The sequence below is a fragment of the Trachurus japonicus genome, chromosome 7 (assembly GCF_045865225.1).
Source record: "Trachurus japonicus isolate A0001 chromosome 7, Traja_1.0".
Lineage (NCBI taxonomy): Eukaryota > Metazoa > Chordata > Actinopteri > Carangiformes > Carangidae > Trachurus > Trachurus japonicus.
The window spans coordinates 6,169,392-6,196,214 of NC_140913.1; the positions used below are offsets into that span (position 1 = coordinate 6,169,392).

Here is a 26,823-nt window from a genome sequence, read left to right on the forward strand (position 1 = left end):
CTATGATTTTCAGCTTCCTTTCATACTTAATAGAGGAGGGACAAAACCTGAAAGTAATCATTTCAGTTGTCAGGATGATAGAGGCTAAAAACATACTATTTTCATGAAGAGTGAGAAACACAGTTTGTGTTAAAATTAATTAATAATTAATGTTACAAAACATGAGTTGCTCTCTGCCATTTTCATTTTGTAAAAGTAGCTCTTAGAGGAAAAAAGGCTGGAGACCCCTGGTCTAAATAAATGTAATTGAACTTAGTATGGTGTCCCTCAATGTGTTGTGGCTTTGACCCAGTGCTAACACCCTGGAACACACCTAGTATTTCTTAAAACTAATGAGAACTCTAGAGAGCATTATTAAGTGGTGTCCTTATCCTCGGAGCTGTTTCTGTCAGTCTAACTCACGGTAACAGGCGGGGAAGTTGATGAAGCCGCTGGCGCAGGCGTCACAGTTCTCCCCGCTGTAGTTTGGTTTGCAGAAGCAGCGACCGGTCAGATCCTCACAGGTTCCATCTGTAAACTCTGACTGACAGTCGCAGGCTGCAGGGAGGCGGAGAGAGGAGGAGAAAGGTGGATACTTTGTCTCTGCTCACAGTTCTGCGTCTTGTCTGTACGTGTCTTTTACTCACGCGAGCAGGCCAGCGGGGATTCGAGGGGGTGGTCGGGTGACTTGTAGTAGGTGGGGATGCAGCGCTCACAGTTGACTCCGGTGGTGTGATGCTGAGGAGCGGAAAGTTCAGTAAGTTACCGCAGCATCGTGACCGGGAAACAGCAACAAACCTCGGGTGGGTTTAACTAGTTACCTGACAGTTGAGGCAGACTCCGCCTCCTCTGTGGTGTCCGTGCACGTCGACGCTGCCTCTCCTCTGCTCCACCTCGGGGTCGTAGTAACAGTCAAACGAGTGACGGTGACAGTTACAAGCTGCAACACAAACACAGTCCCAATGTAAAACAGACTCAAGGTCAGGGAGTTGGATTTAAAATATCTGAAAGAATCTTTTTATTTTCTGTAGATGAGACAAAACACAAAAAACTCACAACTAGCTGACAATGAGCTGAACTTATGTTGAGGTCAGTTCCAGAAAAGGCTTAAAGGGATAGTTCAACATTCTGACAAATTGGCCCACTGCCATAATCCCTCGTTCGTTCGTTACCTTTAATTGTCGGTGCAAGCTATTTTTAGAACGGCGGAGCAGAGCCGTGAGCTGCTCAGAGCTACGCTACGGAGGCTAATGGGATTTCTTGGTTTCCATCATCAAACTCATCAAATACACAATCCAACAACTCCAAAACGCTCTGGTGGACAAGTTGTGACCAGCACATTCACCACGCTATGAGATAATAACGGAACGTTACCAGACAGAGTTGTTTTGGAGGCAAATGCAGAGACTGCTTGCTGAAAAACTGCCCCCGGCGGGAACGCACATCAGTGGTTTTGCATGAATTTACCTCTGAAACAACTCTGTCTCATAATGTTACATTATTATCTCATAGCGTGGTGAATGTGCAGGTCACAACTTGTCCACCAGAGCGTTGTGGAGTTGTTGGATTGTGTATTTGATGAGTTTGATGAGGGAAACCAAGAAATCCCATGAGCCTCCGTAGTGTAGCTCTGAGCAGCTCGCGGCTCTGCTCCGCTGTTCTAAAAATAGCTTGCACCACCAAATAAAGGTAATGAACCTACTCCTCCTGACTATTGGGATTATGGCATTCGGCCAATTTGCCAAAATGTTGACTGACAGCATTTTAATGACAAAGGTCACATTTTGCACTTAGTTCATATTGAATTTATATATCATTCACATTTTTAGGACTTTGTTTATTAGTCCACTTAATGTTGATTTTCACAAATGTTTTTTTTTAATTCTCTGTAAAATGTCTGTATTTGTTTTTTATTCAAAATGATAGTAGATAAAAGTAGTAATCAAAGGACAATCAAAGCAAATTGTGAATGACATCATGAAATAAACAACCAATCTGAGCAGGTGGATAAAAAAAAGAAAAGAAACAACACAGATGCTCACAGCGCACACACACACACACACACACACACACACACACACACACGTCTCTCACATTCATAAACATTCACCTGGGAGGTCAAATCTGCAGCGAGCCACAAGACAAGAAGCAGGAGGAAGAAAAGACGACAAGAAACACAGCGAGCCGTTAGTTCTTCACACACAGCAGCAGACAGACGTGTTCAAAGACCAGAGGACTTTGTAAAACATCTTCAGACGAGATCAGTCACTTCTGGTGTGAGATTATACAGTTTACTGCACTGAGGGTCATGTTCTCTATGTTTCTACCCTTATCAAAAAAACGAGAGAAGCTGTTATTAACACAACCAGACACATCATCATCATCACATGATGAAAGTCAGTTATCAGACGCTTTGGTCTATTTTAAAAACCTGCTGCCACATCTTTCAGGTTTATTCATCCATGTGCTTGTTGTGACATGATGAGAGCTATTATTAGAAGGTTCCTGTTCAAACGGTTAAGAAAACAACATGTCTTGGACATAAAAGCCTTTTTATGAACCAACGCTATGAAATATAAAACTGTGTTTAGAATGTGACATAATGTGTGATATTACGTTGCAGTGAATCCTACAACTGTGTTTTTTTTTCTTTTCTTTTTTTTGCTGAGGAGCATCTGGTTTCTCCTCTGTTTCAACATATAATCAGCTTCACTTCACGTGTCATTAGCTTTTTTTCTATGAAAGCAGATGTTCAAATGTTCATTACAGGAAGGACGAACTTAACTCCTGGCAAATACAAAGAATTATTGAAGAAGAAGAAGAAGAAGAAGAAGAAGAAGAAGAAGAAGAAGAAGAAGAAGAAGAAGAAGAAGAAGAAGAAGAAGAAGATGAAGAAGTAGAGGAGGCAGAAAAAGAAGAAGTAGAAGACATAGAGAAGAAGTAGAAGTAGTAGTACAAATGCAAGTAAAACAACTATTAGATTAGAACATGAACTTCTCTCAAGTCACTGTCAATACAGCATTTTACTAATGTTTAATGTATTTAATTTGTGCAATTCCTTAATCAAAATTTTGTAGCTGTGTTTATTTATACATGATAACTATTCACTGTGTTAATCACTGTATTTGTATTATTGCACTTATTGTATTCAGTATCTTTTATCCTTCTGTAGCCTGACCAGGGACAAAGACTGCAAATTAGCTGAAGCTAGACGTCTTGTATGCATCGCATTTTTCATTCTTTGTGGCAATGTTGTATGTATCGTCCCTGTTAAATAAACATTAAAAATTAAAAAGATAAAATAAAATAAAATAGAAAAAAAAAATAAAAATAAAAATAAAAAATGAATAGAAGAAGAGGAAGTACTTGAAGAAGAGGAAGTAGAAGTAGAATGAGAAGAATAAGTAGGAGTAGAAGTAGAAGTAGAGCTAGTAGATGTAGTTGAAAAAGAATAAGAGAAGAAGTTGTAGTAGAGGAAGAAGTTGTAGAAAAAGTAAAATAAGTAGTAGATAAGTAAGTATTGCAGAAGATGAAGAAGTGGTTCAAAGAAATACAAGTAGAAGTGGCAGAAGAAAACAAAGAACATGTTGATGCCTTTGATGACACAAGTAGAGAAACATGAGTCTGACGGAGTCGGACCATTTAACCTCCACGCTGTCCAAACAGGACGACGCTGCTCTGGTGATGCACAGATCCCAGACCAGCCTCTGACTCAGTTGGACTTTTTTCACTCTTCTTATCTGCACCTCAGCGCCTGAGAGGTGCCAGCTGAATAAACCAGCGCTCCTTATCCTGCAGCTCTGACTCCGGTCTGATAGACTGTTTTTCTCAGACCTGAGCCACGCTGCCCCTTTTTTTTTTTTTTCTTGTAAGATAAACAAGAAGAATCTGGAGACACCAGGGACATGGGGGCACCGAGAGATAGAGCAAGAGCACCAGGTTAGAGATTTTCTCAGAGGTTTTCTTTTACAAACTCTCCGTCATTACAAGACGTTTGACTACAGCTCCCATGATGCTTTTGCAGAGTTCAGATCAGATCTTCTTGGATCTTCTGGGCCCCTCTAAAGTAGCCCAGATATGTATGAAACTGAGTCTTATTAATGAGAAGATTAATGCTGCAATTGTCAAAAAACTGATGGATTCATATGAGTTAAAAAAGGGATGCTACAAATCAAAGCGCAGCATTGCAGCAGCGAAGTCGTAGAAAACAAAAGTCTCCCGTTTAGTTTCCACAGGCTGAGCATGACGTCATCCCTCAGGATGTGATGCTGTAGCTCAAATTTGTGCAGTCCAGATCATAAAGTTTTCACATTCAAACAATGTGCACAAACTCAATCATAAATTACGTGACCTTATTCCAATCTGTTTACATTCGCACACCTACAACACCAGAAACAAACACCTTATCACAGGAAAAAGATGAAAGCTAAAATGCACCAGTTTCAGTGTCGTGTGTAGAGGACCGCAGATTTGGAACGAGCTCGATGATCTAAAAATGTCACGGCACAATTCAATCTTTATGAAATACCTAAAGAAACACTGTCAATGTATGTTTAATTGACCAAGTCATGTATGTGGATTGGTGACTCGGTGTTCCACTGCTGTGTTTCCTTTAATCGACATTGCCCTATAAAGGGATAGTTCAACATGAGCTATGAGATAATAACGGAACGTTGCGAGACGGAGTCATTTTAGAGGTAAATTCATGCAAAACCACTGACGCGCATTCCCATCGGGGGCAGTTTTTCAGCAAGCAGTCTCTGAATTTACCTTGAAAACAACTCTGTCTCGTAATGTTTCGTTATTATCTCATAGCGTGATGAATATGCAGGTCACAACTTGTCTACCAGAGCGTTTTGGAGTTGTTGGATTGTGTATTTGATGAGTTTGATGAGGGAAACAAAGAAATCCCATTAGCCTCCATAGCATAGCTCTGAGCAGCTTGTGGCTCTGCTCTGCCATTCTAAAAATAGCTTGCACCGACAATTAAAGGTAACAAACCTACTGCTATGACTATAGGGATTATGGCGATGGGCCAATTTGCCAAAATGTTAAACTATCCCTTTAACTGTTGTGTCCTCCTGACCTGTTGTTTTTTTCCTCACACGCAAAGTTGCGCCTGAATGCTGGGAATGTCTGTTGTGTGCCTGTCCTACAGTAAGTTGTTGTTATCTACTGTAATGTCTGTTGTGTTTGTGTGTCTGTATCTGTGAGAAATTGCGCCCCTACTATGAGCTTTAAGTAGCTTCCTTTTTTTTACACACCCAGTCACTGTAGTAATGTCACTATGTTTGTAAGATTTCTTATGATGATGTGTGCGTGTGTGAAAATCAATCAAACAATCTAATCCATGTTGCATCTGGGTGATGGAATTCAGTGTGAACAGAGTGATTAATCCACCACAGCTTTACAAATTAAATACTGACAACAGCCTGGCGACCAAACGTGCGTCTGTCTGAGCTGTGGTTTCATATCGCGTTGACCTTTACTGACCCTCTTGCAATTGTGACACACGTGTTGTCCCTTGTTAAATATAACTGCAGCTTTGATAACAGGGGACTCTCACATGCAAATATAACCGATAACACACGTTCACCCGGCCGACTCAAAAGAATAATCGGAGAAAATAAAGATGATGAAATCAAACACTTTTTTTCCACTCAAACCAAGGTGATAATTCAACCAACCATTATACATTAGTCTCTGCAGCTTCATTTCATTACAGTGGAACCAACCGCCACATGAAAGAAAACACATTCCTCTGCACGGATCACTGACTTCAACTCTGAGTGTGTGTGTGTGTGTGTGTGTGTGTGTGTGTGTGTGTGTGTGTGTGTGTGAAGCACGAGTATGGCTATATAAGCTCGTGTAGGTCATATGTATAGCATCAGGTTTACAACTCACGTTCACACTCGTTGGCGCTGTAGGTTGTGGCTGGTTTCCATGGTAACTGTTTGTAGCCAGGGCAGCACTGGTCACAAGACACGCCACAGGTGTTGTGCTGACAGTCGCACTGTAACCTGTAAACAAAAAAACACGGTATGAGAGATGAGAGACGATACAGAGACGACACCAAACACAGTCAACACACACACATCTGTGCAGACACACAGGGGCAGACAGACAAAAGACTGTGGTATGTCCCTATCTCAGCCCACTGTGTTTTGGGTAAAACATCATTTGAACTTGTCTCCAAAGTTCACATTTCCCCCCTTAGCCTTAAGAAAGGACAAAGAAAGAAAGAACGTGGAGTATGGAGTAAAGTGGAAATAGACCCCGTAACACTGAAAGGGTTAATCTCTGTCCTCCATCGGCAGCAGCTGACTGCTTCACCGGGGCCTTTAATCGGATTAGTGTGTGAACCTGCGGCCTGCAGTGTGAGGCCAAGACACAGCACGGAGGTAGAGAAACCTTCTTAACACTGTTCTCTCGTCTGTCCACGTCCTCTTCACTGCTCAGACAGAGACAAACAAAGACGACTGGAGTCACGAGAGAGTGGGGGGGGGGGGGGCTCTCGTCCTTTTACAGATAATTGAACTCCGATCCTTTTCCAAGAAAAGGTCACATGATTCAACCTGTAACTGAAGTTGACTGAAGCAGATGACACTCGCTGTGTTTCAATGCGTATTATTTCATGTTGTTTTACAATTAAATGTTGATCCATGAGAAGATATATTTGGACCAAAAAACCATCTCAGCGTAGTTTTCCATCTCCTCTCAGCTTCTCTCTGGGGTAACAACAGGTTTGAGGCTGACTGAGGTGTTGTGACATCACAAAGTTACAGAAGTTGTAATGGCTCATTTTAATGCGTACTTTCTGTATATAGACCAGGTACATTTCTGTGTGGAATGAGTTCTTGATACTTTCATAGTATAAATATACAATCTATAGAGCTGCTTCTCTTTTAAAAAACAAATGGACATCTTCCATTATAGTGTATGGGACCTTTAAACTCTGACTTTGTCCTCCCTCTCTTTTCTTGCATAAAATATAGATATGAATTGTTATTTTGTAAATAAACCAATAAACCATTTTCATATTTTTGCTTTTTTTCATAAAAATATACTTTAAAGATTATTCACTTGAGAACATCAACAGCCTGATCACCAATAAATAACATGGGCAAAGTGCGGTTTTCAAATCAGAAAAACTCATGAAAGCCTTTTTGAGACAGATTCAGTCTGGGTTTTGTCTACAAAGACCAGTTCAAGCAGTTGGAGTGGGGGGTTGTGTGTGTCCATTCAATGCAGGTCACAGAGCTTGATATCATGTGGTTCATTACAATACGTTTCAAATATTGTAACCACTTAAATAAGTCTGATGACTGTGGAGGCTGCTCTCCTGTGGGGAGGTGTGTTGTGTGCTGATAAAATGTCTGTGTATTGTGTTTCCACAGGCGGATTGTGTTTTCAGCTTTCACATTCACTATCCGATCCATTCATGCAGTCAAGCTTGCCCTCTCTCTCTTTCTCTCTCTCACACACACACACACACACACACACACACACACACACACACACACACACACACACACACACACACACACACACACACACACACACACACACACACACACACACACACACACTCAACTTAATTCACACGCTCCTTCATGAATCTCTGTCCTCCCTGGCGATCAGCTGTGCACAAGTATTTTAGGAAGTGACTTTCAATGGAGCGTTTCCATCCAAAATTCACTACTTCCCGGTTTCAGTCACCAGCAGCTTCCTGACTGAAGCAGACTGAAACTATTTGTTGCTCACAGGACTATTCAGCTGAATTCAATTTTTCCATTTGGCCAAAATCAGTAATTGTTTTACACTTACAGTAAGTAGGCTATTGTTTGTCCACTTTACAGCAGCTGAGTGACCTGGCTCCATCTTTAAAGGTCCCATATTTGTCACTTTTACTTTTACATATCAGTGTGCGCATATAAATAATCAACAATCAGAATGTGCTGTAGGGCACAAGAGAGGAGCATAACACCAAAAGATAGTTCATACACAGCAAGTAAGAAGCACTGGCAGGCGAAGGATAATCATTAGAAGCTGAATGTGGCTGAAGGTGAAGCGACCCAATGTAATCTCAATGTGAGCGACGCGGCTTTCCGCGATATGGTCGCATTTAGTTGGGCTTCACCTCCATGTTGTTGACGAAGGAGCAAACGTTTGCTTGGGACCAGTGTTGGCACTGTTAGCTTGTGTGGGTTAGCACGTAGCCCGACATAGGCATCTCCAGGTGCAGCCACGGTCTTGACTGGTTCTTCTCGGCCTTGAAACCAGAGCTCGCCCAGCACACTTCACAGGTGTTTGTCATAAAAGTAAGCTTAGCTCTGGATGTCTAACAGTATCTGTCGGTCGCACTACTGTAGCACATTCACACACTATCCATCCACACACTCTTCAGTCATACCCGTCCTTCCACTAACACACAAAAGCACTGAGAAGCTGCTGCCAACATTGGCCACGCGCATCAGAGTCTGCCCTCAGTCTTACTTCTGTTCTCCACTGACAAAAACAACGGTAATGTAAATGTCTTCTCTGTCTGTCACTTTCTTTCTTTGATTGTATTTCTGCTGCTGAACAACAAGGCCACTTCTGAACGGTGTCTTGGGTGCTTGACGGCCTCTCCTTCTGTTGCGAGGTAACGGACATTTAACAGACGATAATGTTACAGACTTGATCAGTTACGAAGTTCTATTTACAAAAGTAAACGGGCGTTGTAGGCTTTTGTTCCTGTTGTCTTTGTTCATATTTTTTTATTATACAGTTGGTTGTGTTATTAGAATCTTTAAATTTTAATATGCACAAATAATTTTAAAAACGTCACAATCTCAGAACAGACAGAGTTCTGTGGACCCCCCTGGCAGCTCAAATCCCAGGTTGGGAACAGAGCATTATAGCTTTAATGTATGAAAAGATTGTTTAAACAGGCAGATGTTATTTCGTGTGAGGTTAAAAAAAAAAGAAAAAAGTCTGTAGTCTATCTGGCAGACACTATACAGAGCAGAGTTCAACCATACACATTCTGGCAGGTGTGTATTATAACTAAAACAGGAATCTTTTAAAATTCAGCTCAATATCACATCCTCTCTCTCCCTCTCTCTGTATGTGTGTGTGTATGTGTGTGTCACGGTTTGGAGCAGACAGATGTGGAGGGCTGGGTGTGTTTATAATATCTCTACAGGCCCCAAATTATGGAGAGGAGACATGTGCATACTTTCACATCATGTGCTTGCATGCAACTCTCATAAACACATTTTTACACACTCATGCAGAGGACCCTCTCCCCGACATGACACATCTTATTCCTCTCATCTTACATGCAAATGCTTGTTAAGCACAGACTGATCACAGTTCAGATGATGATTTCACTAAGGAGGCAAACTCTTGTTGTTTTTGCTGTTGCTGCAGCTGAACTGCTGACAATTCCATACACAGAGCAGTTTGTTGTGTAATGTCTTTGACTGACAAAATATCTCCCACAGCACAATTATGCGTAATTCAACCAAGTCAAAAACAGATTGAGGAATTTTAATGACTCTAATTGTACAGTTCAGATTTCACACATTCCGTGTGCGTTAACCTCTTTCTGTGCGAGCTGGGGGACATGTTTACACTGTAACAAGTGTTTATGCTGCCATGATAATGTATGGCAGTTTAACAGTGTGTGTCTGCAGGCTGATGATGAGTAGCCTAACCCACACAGTGTACAGTCTAACTTAAAAACACTGTACCTCCTGGATGTGGATCATCTCTGGAGTCTGGCTTCTCTCCCTTTTGTGGGATTGGAGGGATTTCAGTAATTAAATACATTGTTACTTGTCCCTCAAAAATAAATCATCCACTTATATGAGTTATGTCTGCAAGGTGCTGTGTATGCTCTTATGCATACACACTGAACGTGTTTATATTGGAGATGTCGTGTTAATTATATGGAGTTTTTAAAGAAAATGTAGGCTGAGGTGTATGGGTAGATCATGTTTATGACAGGCACATAGTAATAAAACATGAGCACAGATACAATATGATTATTGCAGTCTGCCGATTCTACCTGATCAACCATAGGCTATAGATTATATATAGATAAATATAAAGTCTGACCAAGTCTGACAGTAGAAAAGGGAGTAGAACGTCAGCAAACAGAGTATTTTAGCACATTTTCTGCCTAGTTAGACAAATGTTGGAACATCATGTTCAGACGTCGTGTTGTTTCCATGTGACTGCTCGGCTGAGAGTCGGTTCTGTTTGGGACCATTTGGCTTCACTTTCTGCATCACCTGCAGTTCAGGATCACAGCTAAGAGAGCTGATGCTACATCTGGGTTAACCATTAGCACAGCCAGTGTGTGTGCGTGTGTGTGTGTGTGTGTGTGTGTGTGTGTGCATATGGGTGTCGTGTGTGCAATTCAAGTATAACTGAGTGTGTGCGCGCAGCTATGAATCCCGGGATGCGGGTGGGGTGAGGAACAGACTTCAGTTATGTGTGTCACAAAGGTGTTGGGGCAATAACTGTAAAACAGGAGGAGGAGAAGTGGTGGAGAAAGTGTGTGTGTGTGTGTGTGTGTGTGTGTGTGTGTGTGTTATGGGCACTGAAAACGTATTGAATTATAATGAGTTTCATTATTTCTGTGATGTTGTTGCATCGTTAAAGGTGTTTTTTAGTTTTACTGTGTTGATCCATAAAATATATACAGTATATTTGTAGTTTTAAGAGCCAAGAACCATGACAATGTAGTTATACCTCTCTCTAAGGCTTTTCTCTCTGGAGCTCTAATAACAACAGTGAACCAATCAGAGGAAAGGAAGCTCTGAGCCTCTCTTCTGATTGGCTCACTGTTTTCTGATCGATCTTATAAAAATACAACAGATTAGAAACTACAAAGTTGGGTGACGGGTCCAGGTGGGCTGGGCTTAAAGGGCTGAGGGTACTGACTGCTTGGTTGTGACATCACAAAGGTACAGAGTTCCTGACGGCTTGATTTAGTGTTTCTGAACAGAAAACTTAAGAGAGAGGGAGAGGAAGATGGGAGGATGCTTGTTATTAGATGTTGATGTTTCAACCTGCTCTCCCTCTGTTCACCATTAGCTACAATCCAAAAATATTTCCCTGCAAGATAACACGGTGGTGAAGGCTGTGGGAGCCTGCAGGAGAAAAAAAAGAATTAAAGACTTGGCTGGATTTCACCTTTAACGGACCTTCAGGAGACAGGGCAGTGCTTCATTTGTGACTCATCTGGATAAATAAAAGAATGATTAACCTCAATGAAAAAAGCCGTCACTCTGAGGTGAATCCTTTCAAACTCTTTAAAGGGCTCTTTAAATACAACTCCTGCTTTGTCAACAGTCACAGTGGTGATGAGTGATTTAGAGGGAATCCTGGTGTTTTAAACAGTCGGAGGAACGTAGATCAGTCTGTTCCTGTCTGGTTTGTATGTACAAAAGGGTTGAAAATGATATAGCTTCAGTCATACAGTTAGCGTTAGAGCTGTATTACATCTGAAGACCAACAGGTTTCATGCACGCAGGTGTTTGATGGATGGGAACACGGGATGAGGAATTCAAATAAATCCCTCCTGACCTCATCAAGAGTTTGGAGATACAGTGTCTGGTTTGTGTCAGGGAGGAGGAATGTGGAGCTCGTGCCTCGTCTGAACACTCAACATCAGCCCTGGGACTCTGCTCAGTGTTATTCCATCCAGCAGGTGTGCGGACTGCAGGTCTGTGTTTAAAGGCAGGTGACTGAACGCTTCCATCTGCAGCTGCACGGCTAATATTGTAATGACAGTTTTCAGGTCATGTTAAAACCAAGGAACACAGAGTCCATTATGACGAAGAGATCTGAGCAGTCCAATTACTTATGTTGCAAAAGAGAACTGTGTTTCTAATGAAAAAGGTTAGATTTAGGTTTGTTGAAGTTGAGGATCCCAAGTTAATGTGAGTCTGTATCATCCTCTGTCCTCATTCATTCCAGTCTGTCACAATACTAAACAATAGCACTTAGAAGTTGTGTGTGTATGAGACTATTATTTTTGTATGTTTAATCAGGATATGTTATTATATAGAAATGTCATGGCTATTTGTTGTTTTATTGCAACGTTTATATATAGTTTATTTTTACAATTGGGAATTGTTTTCTTTATTTATGATCTCTTAGTTTTTTTCTGAGGACTGAGAAGGTGTCTGGCAAAATGCAGACTGTACATTGTACTTCTAATGTATATGACGAATTGATTTAATTGATAACTATTAAAAAGGACAATGGAAGATTTTTACCTTAACTCTGCTACATTTTTACCTTAATTAAACAGCTTCAGAGTTGTGTGATGGTTAAATAAATGACTTGTTGTTCCAGGGAGAATGGAGGCTCTCTGCCTTCCACCGAGCGTCTCTTGGCTGAAAACCAACCTTGTAAGGTCAGAGAATCCGACCCGGTGTCCCAGCTCTCGTCTCTGCGGCACCTCCAGGCCACCGTACAAAAGCGCCCCATTACTCATTATCTGTTGTTTAAGTCTACACAAAAATACACATCGTAACGCGTATATGATAAATAACGTTATCCACCGCTCCATGGATTGCTTTCTCACCGGCTTTGTTGAAAACGAAAGCACATGGCCAGGAGGAGGGTTAGCAAAACACTGGAAAAGCGACCAGACTTGCATAGTTCCCCTTTAAGAGTAAATAAAAACATGAAAATATATATATGGGGTGCCTGCTCAACCCACTGTGCCACACGGTGCCCCGCAGTTACTGGAGTTTTTAGGGCCATCACACACATTAGGCTGTCCAGATACAGATACAGATACAGAGCCCCCTGTGGGGCTTTGTGGTCACAGTGGTGAACATGTTTCCCTCCACTCTGCATCATACTGTCTGACGGTCCCACCCCGCCCCCCTCTAAAATCCTTTACTTTACAGTTATGAAAAAAAACACAACATGGAAACTACAACATCACCAGCAAGCCTGTACAAGTGTGTGTGTTTGTGTGTGTGCGAACATGTACATAGAACAAGACACAAAATAGGCGGATTTATGATTACTCGTGGCTTTGTGTGTGTGTGTGTGTGTGTGTGTCTTTGTGTGTGTGTCTTTGTGTCTGTGTCTATGTCTGTGACTGTGTGTGCCTCATGGGGGATTTGACAGAGTAATGATGGCTTATTGTAATTCCACCACTTCAGGTGCTATAAACCTTGGCGCGCACACACACACACACACACACACGCACGCACGCACGCACGCACGCACGCACGCACGCACGCACGCACGCACGCACACACACACACGCACGCACGCACGCACGCACGCACGCACGCACGCACGCACGCACGCACACACGCACACACACACACACACACACACACACACACACACACACACACACACACACACCTGCTTATGTTCTCATATCCACAAACACAGAGTTGCAACCAAACACATTCACACATACATTAAAATAATCACACACATCCTACTTCCACTTTTCAGGCGACACCTCCACCTACCTGGAGGTTCTCCCACACATGCAGCACAGTCTCTGCACATGAATTAAAACAAGCTCCATCTTGTTTTTCTTGACTCAACAATAAAAAGAACAGGAACTACATAAAGGACAGGACGTTTATTTGTATAGAAGTTACAATTAAATGTCTCCACGTCCAGGTGTTTCTCTCCCATGAAATTGCATAAACACACAGAGAAAAATACCCACTACTCTTCCTTTTCCCATCATCCTCGTCCGTCTGATCCTGCTGTATGCATGCTCTGCTAAATTATGATTAACAGAGCTAATCGCAATTTTCCCACAGCTTGGCTCGCTGCTCTCTGATACACAATCAGCTGCAGCAGGTCGACCCGGTCACACAATCAGTGGAGCTTGAGGCTTTGTTCCATTTGTCAACTCTGTTCATCTCATTTTTTCCCCCATCATTCTTTCCAGTTCTCCTTTGGTCTGTCTTGTGGCTTATGACTTGTAACAAATCTCTCATTTGCATTACAGGTATGCAGGTGTGTTTACCTGACACTGGCAGCAAATGAGACTGCAGCCAAGAATAATCAGCCTAATGCTCCAGATCAAAGTCACGGCTCGGGGATAAAAACTTAGTAGTAGACATCTCTGAGTCACTGCACTCCCAGTCCTGACATAAATCATTTTTATATCTGACACACACACACACACACTACATAAATGTTATTACAAAACAGATCGGCGTCTGATTCTGTTTGTGTGTTTGTGTGTGGTAGCCCTTTGAAGTTTGTCTTACTTGTATGGGTCGTTGGGGTCCTCTGCGTTGCAGGCCTCAGCGTGTCCGTTACACACACAGCGTCCTCCAATACTGATGTCTTTGATACTGTAGTAATACTGTAGAAACACAGACACGGTACTTATCAGAAGCTTGAGCCAAATAAACAAGTTTTTTTTCTTCTTTGTAAAGTGTTGTTAGGTGGATTTTGTTTATGTTTTATGCTAAGCCAGGCTAACCAAGACCTGACAAAAGCTTGAAATAGACTAAAAACACTGTAAACTAAGCTAAGCTAAGCTAAAATAAGCTAAGCTCCTACTGGTTCCAGCTTTGTAGATGTGGTGCCAGTCTTCATATTTCATTTTTTTTTACTTTGAAAGGGACAACGAGGAGTTTTGGAAAGCAAAGTGTTTTCACACTACATTTCCCATGAGCCTCCACGCGCACTGTGAAATTCTTGGACCGGCGCAAGATGGACGAAAGTGAAAACATTTGCCAAGAATGTCTTCATTCATCAAGAATTGAAGTCGGAGGTTGGAAGACGATCAGATACCGTCGTAGTTCTGACCATAAACGGCGATCCGGTGGCGATATTCCCATGACCCGCCGGGCAGCGTCCGGGAAAACTAGGAAATGCTGGGCGAGCCGACCAGTAATAATAATATCAAAATAACTATAAAGACAAAATGATATATTTATCGAAAATTGGCCCATTAACAAGTGTGGGTAATGCAGATTCATCCACATTAATATGAGACTTTTTTATAACCAAAAAAAACTCCTCGTGTCCATTTAACACTAGAACCGCCAAGGGGTCATTTTTACCCCCCTGGTGTTTTTAAATATGTGTAACTCTGTTAAAACAAAACCTCCACTTCTCTCAGTTCATGACTTTTCCTAAAATGGGTTCATTAATCATCTAGTGAATTTTGAAGTCTGTGGGATAAAAATTAAAAAAAATATGACCATTTATACCTAGAACCGCCGAGGGGTAATTTTTACCCCTAATAGAAAACAGCTGTTTAGTGCCGTGCTCAACATTCACGCCGCTGTCTGGTTGCTTAGCAACGGCTATTACACGCCGTTTGACAAGTAGCCTACCTATCCTGCTGACCATGCCTGAAGAGAAAAGGAGGAAATGCGGTGTTAAAACGCACTAAAAACAAAATCTCAACAATGTGCATGAAGAGCCTGTGGACAGGCAGTGTGTGGACGGTGTTCCGTATCGGTCTGAATGTAGACGACGTGCGTGTGTTGAGCGTGTGTTGTTACTGAAACTGCAGAACCACGGAAAGCGCCTCAGTCAAACCATACACGTAAGTTTGTTTGTGTGTGTGTGTTTGTGTGTGTCTGTGCCTGTGTGTGTGTGTGTGCGTCTGTGTGTGTGTGTGCGTGAGTGAGTGAGTGAGTGAGACAGAGAGAGGAAGAGGGAGAGAAAAAACGGCGAAATGTATTGCTGATGTTTTCGATTCATAACGATAGTCTAGGCTAAAGCAACTGTAAAATGAATAACTCTCCCCATAGATTCAAAATTTAAAAGTATTTTTTTATCAAGCACTACTTATTATTTAAAAGAAATGATGAAAATGAACAACTTTACTGCTTAAAAAAAAGGACATCCTTGTGATTGATGACGGAGTGGAGGCGGGGGTAAAAATGACCCCCTCGGCGGTTCTAATGTTAAATCGCATTGCAATTACAGTCAGAAAATGAACATGTGTACCAATAAAACATTTTTCACAGAGCTACAAATATCCAATTTGAGTAACACTCATGAGTTACTTTACTGTAATTGAATAGTTTTTTCAAGAATATAATCAACATATTAGTGCTGAAACATGATGAGTTAAGCCTTACCCTGCGGGTGACCGTGGGGTCACGGAGAGCCTTCCCCATCAGGTGTCCCAGCAGTGTGTTGGTTCTCAGGAAACGCAGCCTGATGTTGGTGGCCTTGGTGAACTCCCTCAGCACCGGTGAGTAGGAGAAGTTCATCGCCCCGGGACGGCCGTTCACCAAGGACACCACAATCTGAGACAGAGAGGACAAAGGCTTTTATTGACCGATGAACTGATGTGAAAATATAAACAACACAGCCTGGGAAAGTCTAGTGAGCACCAGAGGCATGATATCAAGCACAAAATATCCTCTGCACTTCATGATTTCATCGGTATTGACATAATGTTGCGGGTTTGTCTTAACAATGAAAGATTTTTAAATAATTATTTCAGTAAACAATGACATTCTTGAAACAGAATTTTGGCTTTATGAGCTGGATTTACAGAAATAATCAATAATGTGAAATATAAATGACAAATATCTAAGCCTTCGAATGGACATCTTGAAGATATTTAGGTCTTAATTATATAAAATAACTCATAGTCATTATTGATTATGCTAGCAATTGTTTTCTCAGTGAATATATTATCCAAACAAGATCAGACATTAGTGAAAAATGGCCCCAAATACAGCAAAATCTCATGACTGAGTAGTTGGAAATGTTTGCTTCATCATAATAATCTGTTGATCATTTTCCTGTCCATTGATTGACTGATTGAAACATACCTCTCCATTTTCCAGTGGTACAATACGTGAGTATTCTGTGGTACAGACGATGTCGTTGTCATTGGTGATCCTTTCGATTGTACTCTGTCCAAATCGCTCAATACAGTCTCTCTTAGAGGCTAAACACACACACACACAGAATGAATGAGAAACAGAGAAAGGGGGAGGAAAAAAAAGAAAAGCTTATAATCAGTTACAACCACAGACTAGGAACCATGATCATGAACCGTCCTGTTGTATTTAATGATACACCTCACTGTGACAATTAGAGGGGGGTCTGCGTTTGGTGGAGGTCTGTGTTTTAGATGGAACACATGAGTTACACTTCAGTAACTCCGCTCCACATGTATAACCTGCTGTAAAAGTCTGATACAAGTTTATTTATTCATGAATCATTATTTAGACTATTAATAGTTAATCAAAATAACAGCATCAACCGTGTATGAATGAAGGTTTCTTATTCAGTGAATAGATGTGGCACAGTAAAGACGTGATGCTCCAGCTTATCTTAGTCACAAGACACAGAAGATTCATCTCAGATTCGTCCTTGACACAGAAAATGAGACAAATAATGAGGAGTGAGAGGAAGATGTAACCCTTCAGGAGAGTGTGTGAGTGCAGCTCTGAACCAGCTGCAGCGACTCACACTGAAACTGTCTAATAGCCCTGAGACTGACAGCTCTAGTAGGCTGATGCCAATTTTCTCTCGCAGCTCCCCTGTCCTCCCTTTAACTGTGGGCCTCAGCAATGTGACAGGGCCGTTGTGGGCAGACAGTCAACATGTTGCAGTCAAAGTTAATTACAGTATCTCATTAATCGAAATTTTGATCCCTGGTATCCAGTCAAATTAAACCACCCGAGGACCAAATGTGTGCGGGGCCAATATTTGCCTGGTTTTGGTTGCAGAGGCAAAGTAAGTCCACACAGCCACATGAAAACACCTCACTTCAAAAAATATAATGTGCTACTGTGTGAAAGCAAGGTAATCAAAAGAAATGCAAACATGGTATACACACAGTTTGTACCACCCTCTAGGTGCACAATGACCAAAAAATGTTATCTCCTCATGCAGACGTTTGCCCTTTCAGTGGCGAAAACCACAGGAACCATAAGATCTTTTACCAATACAATTAAAGGGACAACGAGGAGTTTTGGAAAAGCGAAGTGTTTTCACACTACATTTATGAGCCTCCGCGCGCACCATGAAATTCTTTGACCGGCGCAAGACAGACTCATGTTTTCATTCATCAATAATTAAAGTCAGCGGTTCAAAGACGATCACATACCGTCGTAGTTCCGACCATAAACGGCGATTCGGCGGCGTTATTCTCATGACTCGACGCAAAACCGAAAGTAAAGAAACGCTGGTCGGCTAAACCAGCATTTCCACCATCACTAATAATAACAAAATAACCATAGAGACAAAACAATATATATTTATCGAAAATGGGCCCATTAACAAGTGTGGGTAGCGTAGATTCATCCACATTAACGTGAGACTTTTAAATAACCAAATAGAAACTCCTCGTTGTCCCTTTAAAGCTTTAAAATTGCAGCATGGGGAGATGTGTTGTTCCATCAGCATCACCAGCAGCCTGAGAACGAGCTGACCTACTGATCTGACCTAGCGTCAGTCCAGCTCTCAGGATGTATTTATTTATTACACCTGGAGCAGCTTTCAATTATGCTGATTAATCCCATGTCATTAGGTGGGAACATGAGACACACACACACACACACACACACACACACACACACACACACACACACACACACACACACACACACACACACACACACAGGTGAAGTAGACCCAAACCCCCCCTACTCCCTCTCTTTACTCATATATTCTACAAGCTGCAACCTGTTGGCGGACATGCCTGGAATTCCCCCTGTAGCCCATCTGATTGACAGCTGCCACAGCCACTCAGCTGGCAGCTCGGTGATGTAATGATCTTCCTCCTCTGACGCGACCAACAAAAACCTATCCACCAATCAGCCTGTCCCCAGGGGGGGCCGCCGTTCAGCTCTGAGATTAGAGACTCTCAAACCAAACCCTGGGGGAGAGCATGAAGTGATGCTGATGGCATCTGACGTGGTTTGGCCCTCAGGTCACACATGTATGTACTGTGTAGCTGGACATGTATGTGCGTGCTTCTACTCACAGGAGAAGTACTGCCAGGGTTGGTAGGTCTGACCATGGTCGATGGATCTCTCCAGAACCCAGAGGTCCGGACGGGGGGAGTTGGCGAACTTTATCAGCACGTAGGCGACGTGGAAAAGCTGCAGAGACAGAGGAAGACATTCACTGTCAACACTCAAACATCAACTTTCAGTGAACTGATTGATGAACATTTAGGCAAGAGGACTAACTAAGGAAAGGAAAGAATGAGGCGGGAAAGGAAAGTAAAATTGCAGAATGTCAGACAGGACAGGGAAGAAAAAGAAATGGTGAAATAGGATTGGAAAAGGAAGGAAGGAGGAAAGACAGAAAAAAGAAGGGAAATGAAAGATGGGAAAAAAGGTTGGAAATGACAGAAAATTGGAGAAAAAGTTAAAAGTTAGTGCTATGGGGTAAAAAGGACAGATATTAAAATGTGAGGTAAGTTTTGGGTGGGTGAAAAAGAGAAAAGAAAGACCATCAATTAAAGTAAAAAAAAAAAGGGAACATGAGCTGCTGGGCTCTAATAAAACCAATCGACCTGAACAGCTGACCTGTGAAAGTGCTTCTCTCTGAGGAGTCGTCACGTCCAAACCAACTACAGCACGTCTGATCTACTGCGTCCTGTTCCATGTAATGTTGGGAGTTCATGTCAGAAAAGCTCCTGATGCCTGACACTAATGAGCACCAGATGCTCCCTCAACACACTCCCTGAATCTCCTCTCTTTCACTTGTCATCCCTCATTCATTTCCTGAAAGGCCCTGAAGTCAGTGACAAACTGCTCTCATGGGCCAGAGAGCGGCTGAAACTCGACTGTTTTGTCTGTCCGACCCTGAAACTGCTCTCCGGCTGAGACAGAACACACTGAAATAACAAAGTGATGCATAATAACATTATGGCAAACTACAGTCGTCTCCCCATGGTGCACAGAGACAGTGATTCTGCTGCACACAGAGATCTCTCATATCTCTCTTCGCTAGTCTGACGAACAAGTCTTCATAACATAGACATGATTCCAGAACTTCACTGATCACATGGCCGCTCAGTTCATTAACTATGTTTCCATCCACACATTTCTATTAGGGATGCATATTGACTAATTAGCTGGATATCAGATGAATGAGGCCGATCCAGCATTCCGATCCAGTCATTTCTTTTTTATTAATATCATACACAGCAATACAGTTACAGCGATCTAGTGATATTTATTTCTTTTAGGGCTGACCCAAAAAAATCGAAGCTTCAAAGCTTTGTTCGTTGCCATGGTAATCGGTCATGAAGTCCGTGATCGATTGTTTTTTTGTCTTCCTTTTTTCCTTTTTGACACCGGTTCTCATCGGCAATTGTTACATTAAAATGAGTAGGCGACTTGGCATCCTGGAAACCTGCCTGATTTTGGAGATATGGAGTGTTTGTTTGCCATTACTTTCATTATTTCCGCTACGATTGCCCCCGCCCCCCGATCAAAATATGATAATCGGGTCAGCCCGCCCTAATTTCTTTTTGCTGCTAATGTACACTTTGTTATTTGTTAATAAATAATAGTACGTTTTTATATCTGTGTTAATTTGTTACCTTTTTTTTAACAAGGCAAAAAAACATTTTTTACCATTTGATGGGAGATGTGTTCCATGTTATTAACTTCAAATTGCTCAGTGGTTTACAAGGCAACGGCTCCAGCGGCTCGTCACACTTGGCTCATGCGGTTTCGCGATTCAGTACAAAAATGAATGGAAACACATTGAAATGCAAGAAATGCATTCGGTACAACAGCATGCAACATCATTACACACAGCTTTTTATTGGATTTAAAGCTCTTAGATGGAAACACACTTTTGTTCGCATTAATAAGTGGATGGAAACATACAGAGCAACTGGACAGAGTGGAAGACCTGCAGGGTCCCACCTCTACAGCTACTCTTCTGTTCATGTCAGAGACCGAGTCACAGTCATGTAGAGGTTTACCTTCAATTGTCAGTGAAGGTTACTATACCAAAAAAAGCTAACAATGGGCCTCATTCACCAATATCTTCTTAAGAACCTTCTTAGATTCTTTCTTAAGTTGTTCTTAAGAAGTTCCTTAAGAAAACCCTACGTCAGATTCATCAACGCGTTCGTAAGCCTCAGAATTGTTCGCAGCTGTGTTCCTACTTGATGAATGCCATCTCCTCGTAAGTTGAGGGCGTGTGCCAGGTGAGTCTAATTAACATAGGATTAGCATAGGTAACAGCCCCATCAATGCCCGTAAAAGGGCATGAGACTGCAGGGCCGTGTGCACACAGCACCCACAGGCACTGAGCAGAGAAGTGAAGTGAGAAAGAAAGTTGAAATGCTCAAATGAAAATCTGGGAGGGAGCACCAGACTGCAAACATAAAAAGAACTAAAGTAGTGAAGTGGCGCTACTGCGGCAGGAATGAAACAAAGAAACAAGCAAAAGGCTTATATTTAGTTTATATTTTTATATTTATATTTATATTTATATTTAGGCTATATTTAGTAGCCAGCAGTGGATGAAGCTCTTCGAGTTGTTATCAGAGAGACCACACTCTCACGTGTGCCATCATAAATATCATCATATTATCATATATTTAAAAAAATAAAATAAAAACAGTTGTGTGTAGTGTGAACACTTAAAAAAAAAACTGATATGAATTAAGTGTCTATAATGTTTTTTTTAAGAAACTGCAATGATTTGTCAATTATTATTATTAATATATAATTATTAAAAACATCATAAAAGATAAGAAAATAATTCTTATTCAAATCATATAATATCATACAACTGCAGAACAAAAGAAAACGCTATAATCGGTTATTTTTGCAGAAGTCTCAGCACCTAAAAGTGCGTAAGTATACTCCTGACTGTTCGTAGATTTTGTTCTTAGTTAAGAACAAATTCTGGATAAGAAAACATTCATGAATGCCACAATCTTCGTAAAAACTTCGTAAGTAGGACTTAAGAACAAATTTGTTCTTAAGAACAGTTCGTGAATGAGGCCCAATCTCTTTAAACTGATGACACACACATCATTGTGTTGCTCTTGTTCATGTGTCTCACGTTCACAACAAACAGGCGAAGATATGTGAAGTACGAGTGTGTGTCTCAGTAAAAATGTGTCTTTCTGCCCATGTTACAACAAGCTCAAGGTTTTTGTCATTGTTTCCCCAAGAGTATGGCTACATGCCCGCGCGCACGCACGCACACACACACACACACACACACACACACACACACATGCACACGCTCTTTGATCATCCATCACCAGAGTTCAGACTGTGATCTCCTGACTTCCTCCTTCTGACATGCAGCCATGTCTGGTTAAGGTGGTGACGACACACACACACACAAAGACCTGCAGCAACTAAGGCTATTCCATCACTGTGGAATGCCAATAGTGTGTGTGTGACTGTGAGTTTGCTTCAGGCTGATGAATGAGAGGAGGAGGAGGATGGAGGGATGATGGAGGGAGGTTGAGGTCTTTTAACAGAAAAGACAGCTGTCTGTCCAGTCTTTCAAACTTTTTTTCTGCTACAATCAGAACAAGTGAAAACTACAGTCAGTGGGACGATGAGTTTTCACTTTATTTCAAAAGGCCGTCCAGTCAAAGACAGGAGGATTCTGGAAGAGGCTTAACCAAACATGCTGTGTGTGTTAGAGAGAGATCTGTGGGACAGGAAACACAAAGTGAGGCCTCACCATGTCTCTCAGGACCAAAGATATTGAAAGAAGAATCCAGAGGCATTCCTCTGATTCCAGGGTGAAAGTCTGACCTGAGGTTCAGACGGGACTGAACCAGGTGACCTTCTGCCCTCTGGGGACCTCCACACTGACTGCAGCTACATGTAACATGTTATAATCAACACATTATTACTGACTCTGCCACATCACAGGTTTGGTGAATTTGTGACAGCAGGTAATTAAAATGAGCAACTTCACAAAGCCTTTCACCATACAGGCACTTAACAACATTTACACTCTATATTGTAGTTTACCAGAACTCCCATCCAGCCAATCACATCCAAGAATGAACACCAGCCAAACCTCATGTTCTGTTCCCACATTAAATACAAGGAAAAACACAATTATACCAGGCAGCTGAGTTGATTAATAAGAAATTAATAATTAATCAGCAAAACACTTTTGACACTTGATCACTTGCTCTATCACTACTTTTCTATCACTGAGCACCGTCTCATTTGGTTTGGTTTTATTTTGCAAATACAGTATTCAGAAACATGGATTCAGCACAACATGGAACATCTGAAGTGGAAAAGCAAACATGCAGCTCATACGATAATGATAATTAATACTAATTGTCTAGTATTACTGTTGCTTTTTGTGCATGGCTTTTAATGTGTTTAGTGTCTATGTTCTGCTTGTTTGTAACCTTCTAGTTTGTTATCATGTCTTGTGTAATTCATTTTTGTTGATGTTGGTGTTGCTGCTTAAAGCAGAAGGAAGCAGAATGTTTGTATTAATATAAGTCTTAAATAGTTATATCTTCCGACAGCAATCACTTTTATACAGTGTTTGGTCTGAAACATGGGTCTGTCAGTCACTCTGCTCTGCTGTAAGCCGAGGAGAAAACTTTCCTTGTATCCTACAACCTTTATCCAATGAGGAGAGAGAACGGCATAAAGGGGCGGTCCTCTCTGTGTGTGCAGCCAAGGGATGCGCGTGAATGTGGTGACGTAGGGACGAGGGCGGGGACTGCTAACTCCATCGGCTGACAGGAAGTTAGCCAAAACCACCGGATCGCTTACTTCTGCTTTAACATCAGTCCAGGGACAGCAGATGTAAAATAGCCTTTTGGCTCATTCTGGCATGCATTGTCCCTGATTATTAAACCTTTAAATAAACAAATACAACCACTATCAATAGTTGAAAGCCTGATGGGAAATGTGGAGTTAATCCCATTACTGCCAGATACAGGTGAGTGGTCACCGTGGAGATCTGTAACTAAACAATTCTCTGTCTCTGCTGTCTGTCTCCAGCTCTCAGTGGGGGCCAGTCTGTTGCATGGTAGAAACTCTCTCTCTCTCACACACACAAACTCAACAAAAGGTTTAGCTGACCCCCTCCCAGGTCAGCCTCCCTGAATTGCGTGCAGACCCATCAATCAAACCACCATTACCACGGCAACCGGCAGCCAGCAGCAGGTCAGAGTAAGAGAAGAGGGAGAAACTGACAGAGACAGTGAGGAAGATGTTTGAGCAAAAAAAAGCAGAAATGGCCACACAGAAAAAAGATGTAAAGTCGCCTCAGAACAGGAGGAAACTAAAGCTTCACACAGGGTTAAATGCTCTATGTTAAAGTTGGAAGTCAGACCTTTAAAACTCAGCACAGAGCCCAGCCTTCAAAGACCTCGACCGAGTACCTGGTGCTATAGCAACAGACACTGCTGAGAGTGTACTTAGTCACTGGAGCAAAGAAGCAGGTGTTACTTCATCCCATAACCTCACAGGAAACAGCTCTCAACTATGTCCTGCCACAATTATTACGTAATCGCTTTATCACAACTATTTGAGCTGACAATTATTTTGCATAATCGTTCAAATTGTTTCTATTCATCATTTATCATCTATTCATTCATTGCAAAACCTCTTCTTCTTCAGTATTAAAGTATGTTTAGGCTGTTATATCGTGGCATCAAATGATCAGAAAAATCACAACTGACAATTATTCAGTCAACTAAAATGTCATGATTTAGACAGGCCTATCACATCCTCAGCGACAGGTGGGGGAAGTGCTCAGCTCCACAGTGATTCAGGATGTGTAGTAACAGACGGATGAATGACAGGAGAGAGCTTGAGGCAAAGTAGAGTCAGCCATAGCTTCTATTGTGTTATAACTTGATTAGCTGCAGATATCAGTCGGACCGTTTCAAAGGTCTACACAGAATATCCATCACAGCACCAAGGTTTACATTTATTTTGGTAAGTTTTTACGACGGTGAAAATTTGCACTCCGAAACTGTAGGTGGAGCGACGTAGAGGAAAAAGTGACCGTACTTGCATACAGTAGTCCCCCTCCAACTGTGAACCTGTTGACTCACACTGAGCTAACACGCCACGCCAGCAGATACTGTTTGAATGTATAGATATATATGAGGTATGCAGGTGTATGTGTGTGTGTGTGTGTCCTGGCTGGTTTAATAATTGTACACATTCCTTGGTGGCACCACATTCCCAGTGCCTCAGGTAACCATGGAGATAAGAAATACAACAAAGGGACAGAGGGAAGGATGGAGGGATGGAGGAGGGAGGAGACGCTTCAACAAGTGGAAACCCTGAAGAGATGATCGACGTCCTGTTGAGACAAAGATTCCTGTGATGCTGGTTGGACAATAAAAAACAAAGGAATCTCTGTTTTGTTGCATGTTTTCTGACAAAGATAATCTAATTAAATGATCATAATAAATAATAAGAATAAATGACAATCACTAGATGCAGCCCTGTTTTACCTCTATAGATTGGAAAACACACCTTTTAACTTATCAGCAGAAAGAACAATATGTGCTTCTAAAGAGATCCATTTGGTGTGAAACAAATCACTGAAACGCTCAAACGCATCTCATTCTCCGTCAAACCTACAGGGATTCAAGCAATGTCTCAGTTTTCAAGACGATAAAGATCTAATGGCTGGACTCCAACATCTGGATCAGCACCAAAATCGAATCAAGTGTTCCTGAGCTCAGACGCAAACTGATCTCAGTGGGGAGGCAACGCAGAGTGAATGGAAAAGACATGAAATCAGGAAGTTACGTGAGTCAAACCTGAAAATAATATGATTACTGAAAGACCAGGGACTGAGGACATAGTGTGTGTGTGTGAGTGTGTGTAGACTGGATAGTTTCAGAGTGTGCAACTGTCTATAAAACAATATATTGATTATTATATATATATAGCCACTAATTGTGTGTATTGTAACAGAAATTCATTTACAAAGTTTATGACCCTGAAAAAAAGTTCCTGCAGAACCACAGCTCTCACACTGCTGCACTAACAACCACCCTGTGTTTTGCCTGTGAACGCAGCACAGACAGATGTTCTGCTGCGTGAGTGTGTGTGTGTGTGTGTGTGTGTGTGTGTGTGTGTGGGTGGGTGGGTGTATTAGAGAGATATATGTCTGTACATTGAGCCAGGCTAATGGGCAGATTACTCTGGCGTCTTGGGGGCGTCAGGAGGAAGAAAGTGTGTGTGTGTGTGTGTGTGTGTGTGTGTGTTAGTGAATGTGTCCAAAAGTGGAGGAGGTGAGAAGAGTAGAGGGGGGGGCAGAGAGATAAAGAAAAAAAAAAGACAATGATGAGGGAATATTGTCAGTGCTGTGAAGAACAGACAGAGTCAGTGAGCAGGAGATTTAAAGGAGCGGTTGTTTCCTCTCTGTTCATGATCCACTTCATAGGTGCAGTGAGTGTTTCCAGAACAGACTGACTGCTGATTTTATAAATGATTGTATATGTTGGCGTTCTACTGTTTGGTTGAAAATTCACAGATGAGACAAAGAAAAGCAGGACCTGATGTAAAAAATAATTCAGATCAGAGTTATGGCTCCAGACTGCCCCTAAATTGGGGCATTTCCCCCCTAAAATTTGAGAGTAATTTTCAATTTACTTGCACATGTGCAACCAGTAAATTTGCCCACTTTTTTTTTTAACACGAATGATGAAATGTAGAAGGGCGACTCAAAGAATCTGCAATCTGTCATTACTGGTGGCCTATGTGCGCCCTGAAAATTTCTGCGTTAAAGGGACAGTTCAACATTTTGGCAAATTGGCCCATTAATCCCTATAGTTTTAGGAGTAGGTTCGTTACCTTTAATTGTCGGTGCAAGCTGTTTTTAGAACGGCGGAGCAGAGCCGCGAGCTGCTCAGAGCTA

At 41.7% G+C, this 26,823-nt stretch overlaps 1 protein-coding gene across 2 annotated transcripts in view; it reads right to left on the reverse strand.

Moving 5' to 3' along the window:
* Nucleotides 1-26,823, reverse strand: part of lama5 (laminin, alpha 5) — a 113,833-nt gene that overhangs the window by 52,956 nt on the left and 34,054 nt on the right. For both annotated transcript variants that reach the window (XM_085780927.1, XM_085780926.1), the window contains exons 3-10: nt 18,947-19,064; nt 16,782-16,900; nt 16,077-16,247; nt 14,241-14,338; nt 5,884-5,999; nt 801-919; nt 627-717; nt 403-537 (exon numbers count right to left, since the gene is read on the reverse strand). In XM_085780927.1, the coding sequence (XP_085637053.1) occupies nt 403-537; nt 627-717; nt 801-919; nt 5,884-5,999; nt 14,241-14,338; nt 16,077-16,247; nt 16,782-16,900; nt 18,947-19,064 (967 nt within the window). The remainder of the gene's footprint in view (nt 1-402; nt 538-626; nt 718-800; nt 920-5,883; nt 6,000-14,240; nt 14,339-16,076; nt 16,248-16,781; nt 16,901-18,946; nt 19,065-26,823) is intronic.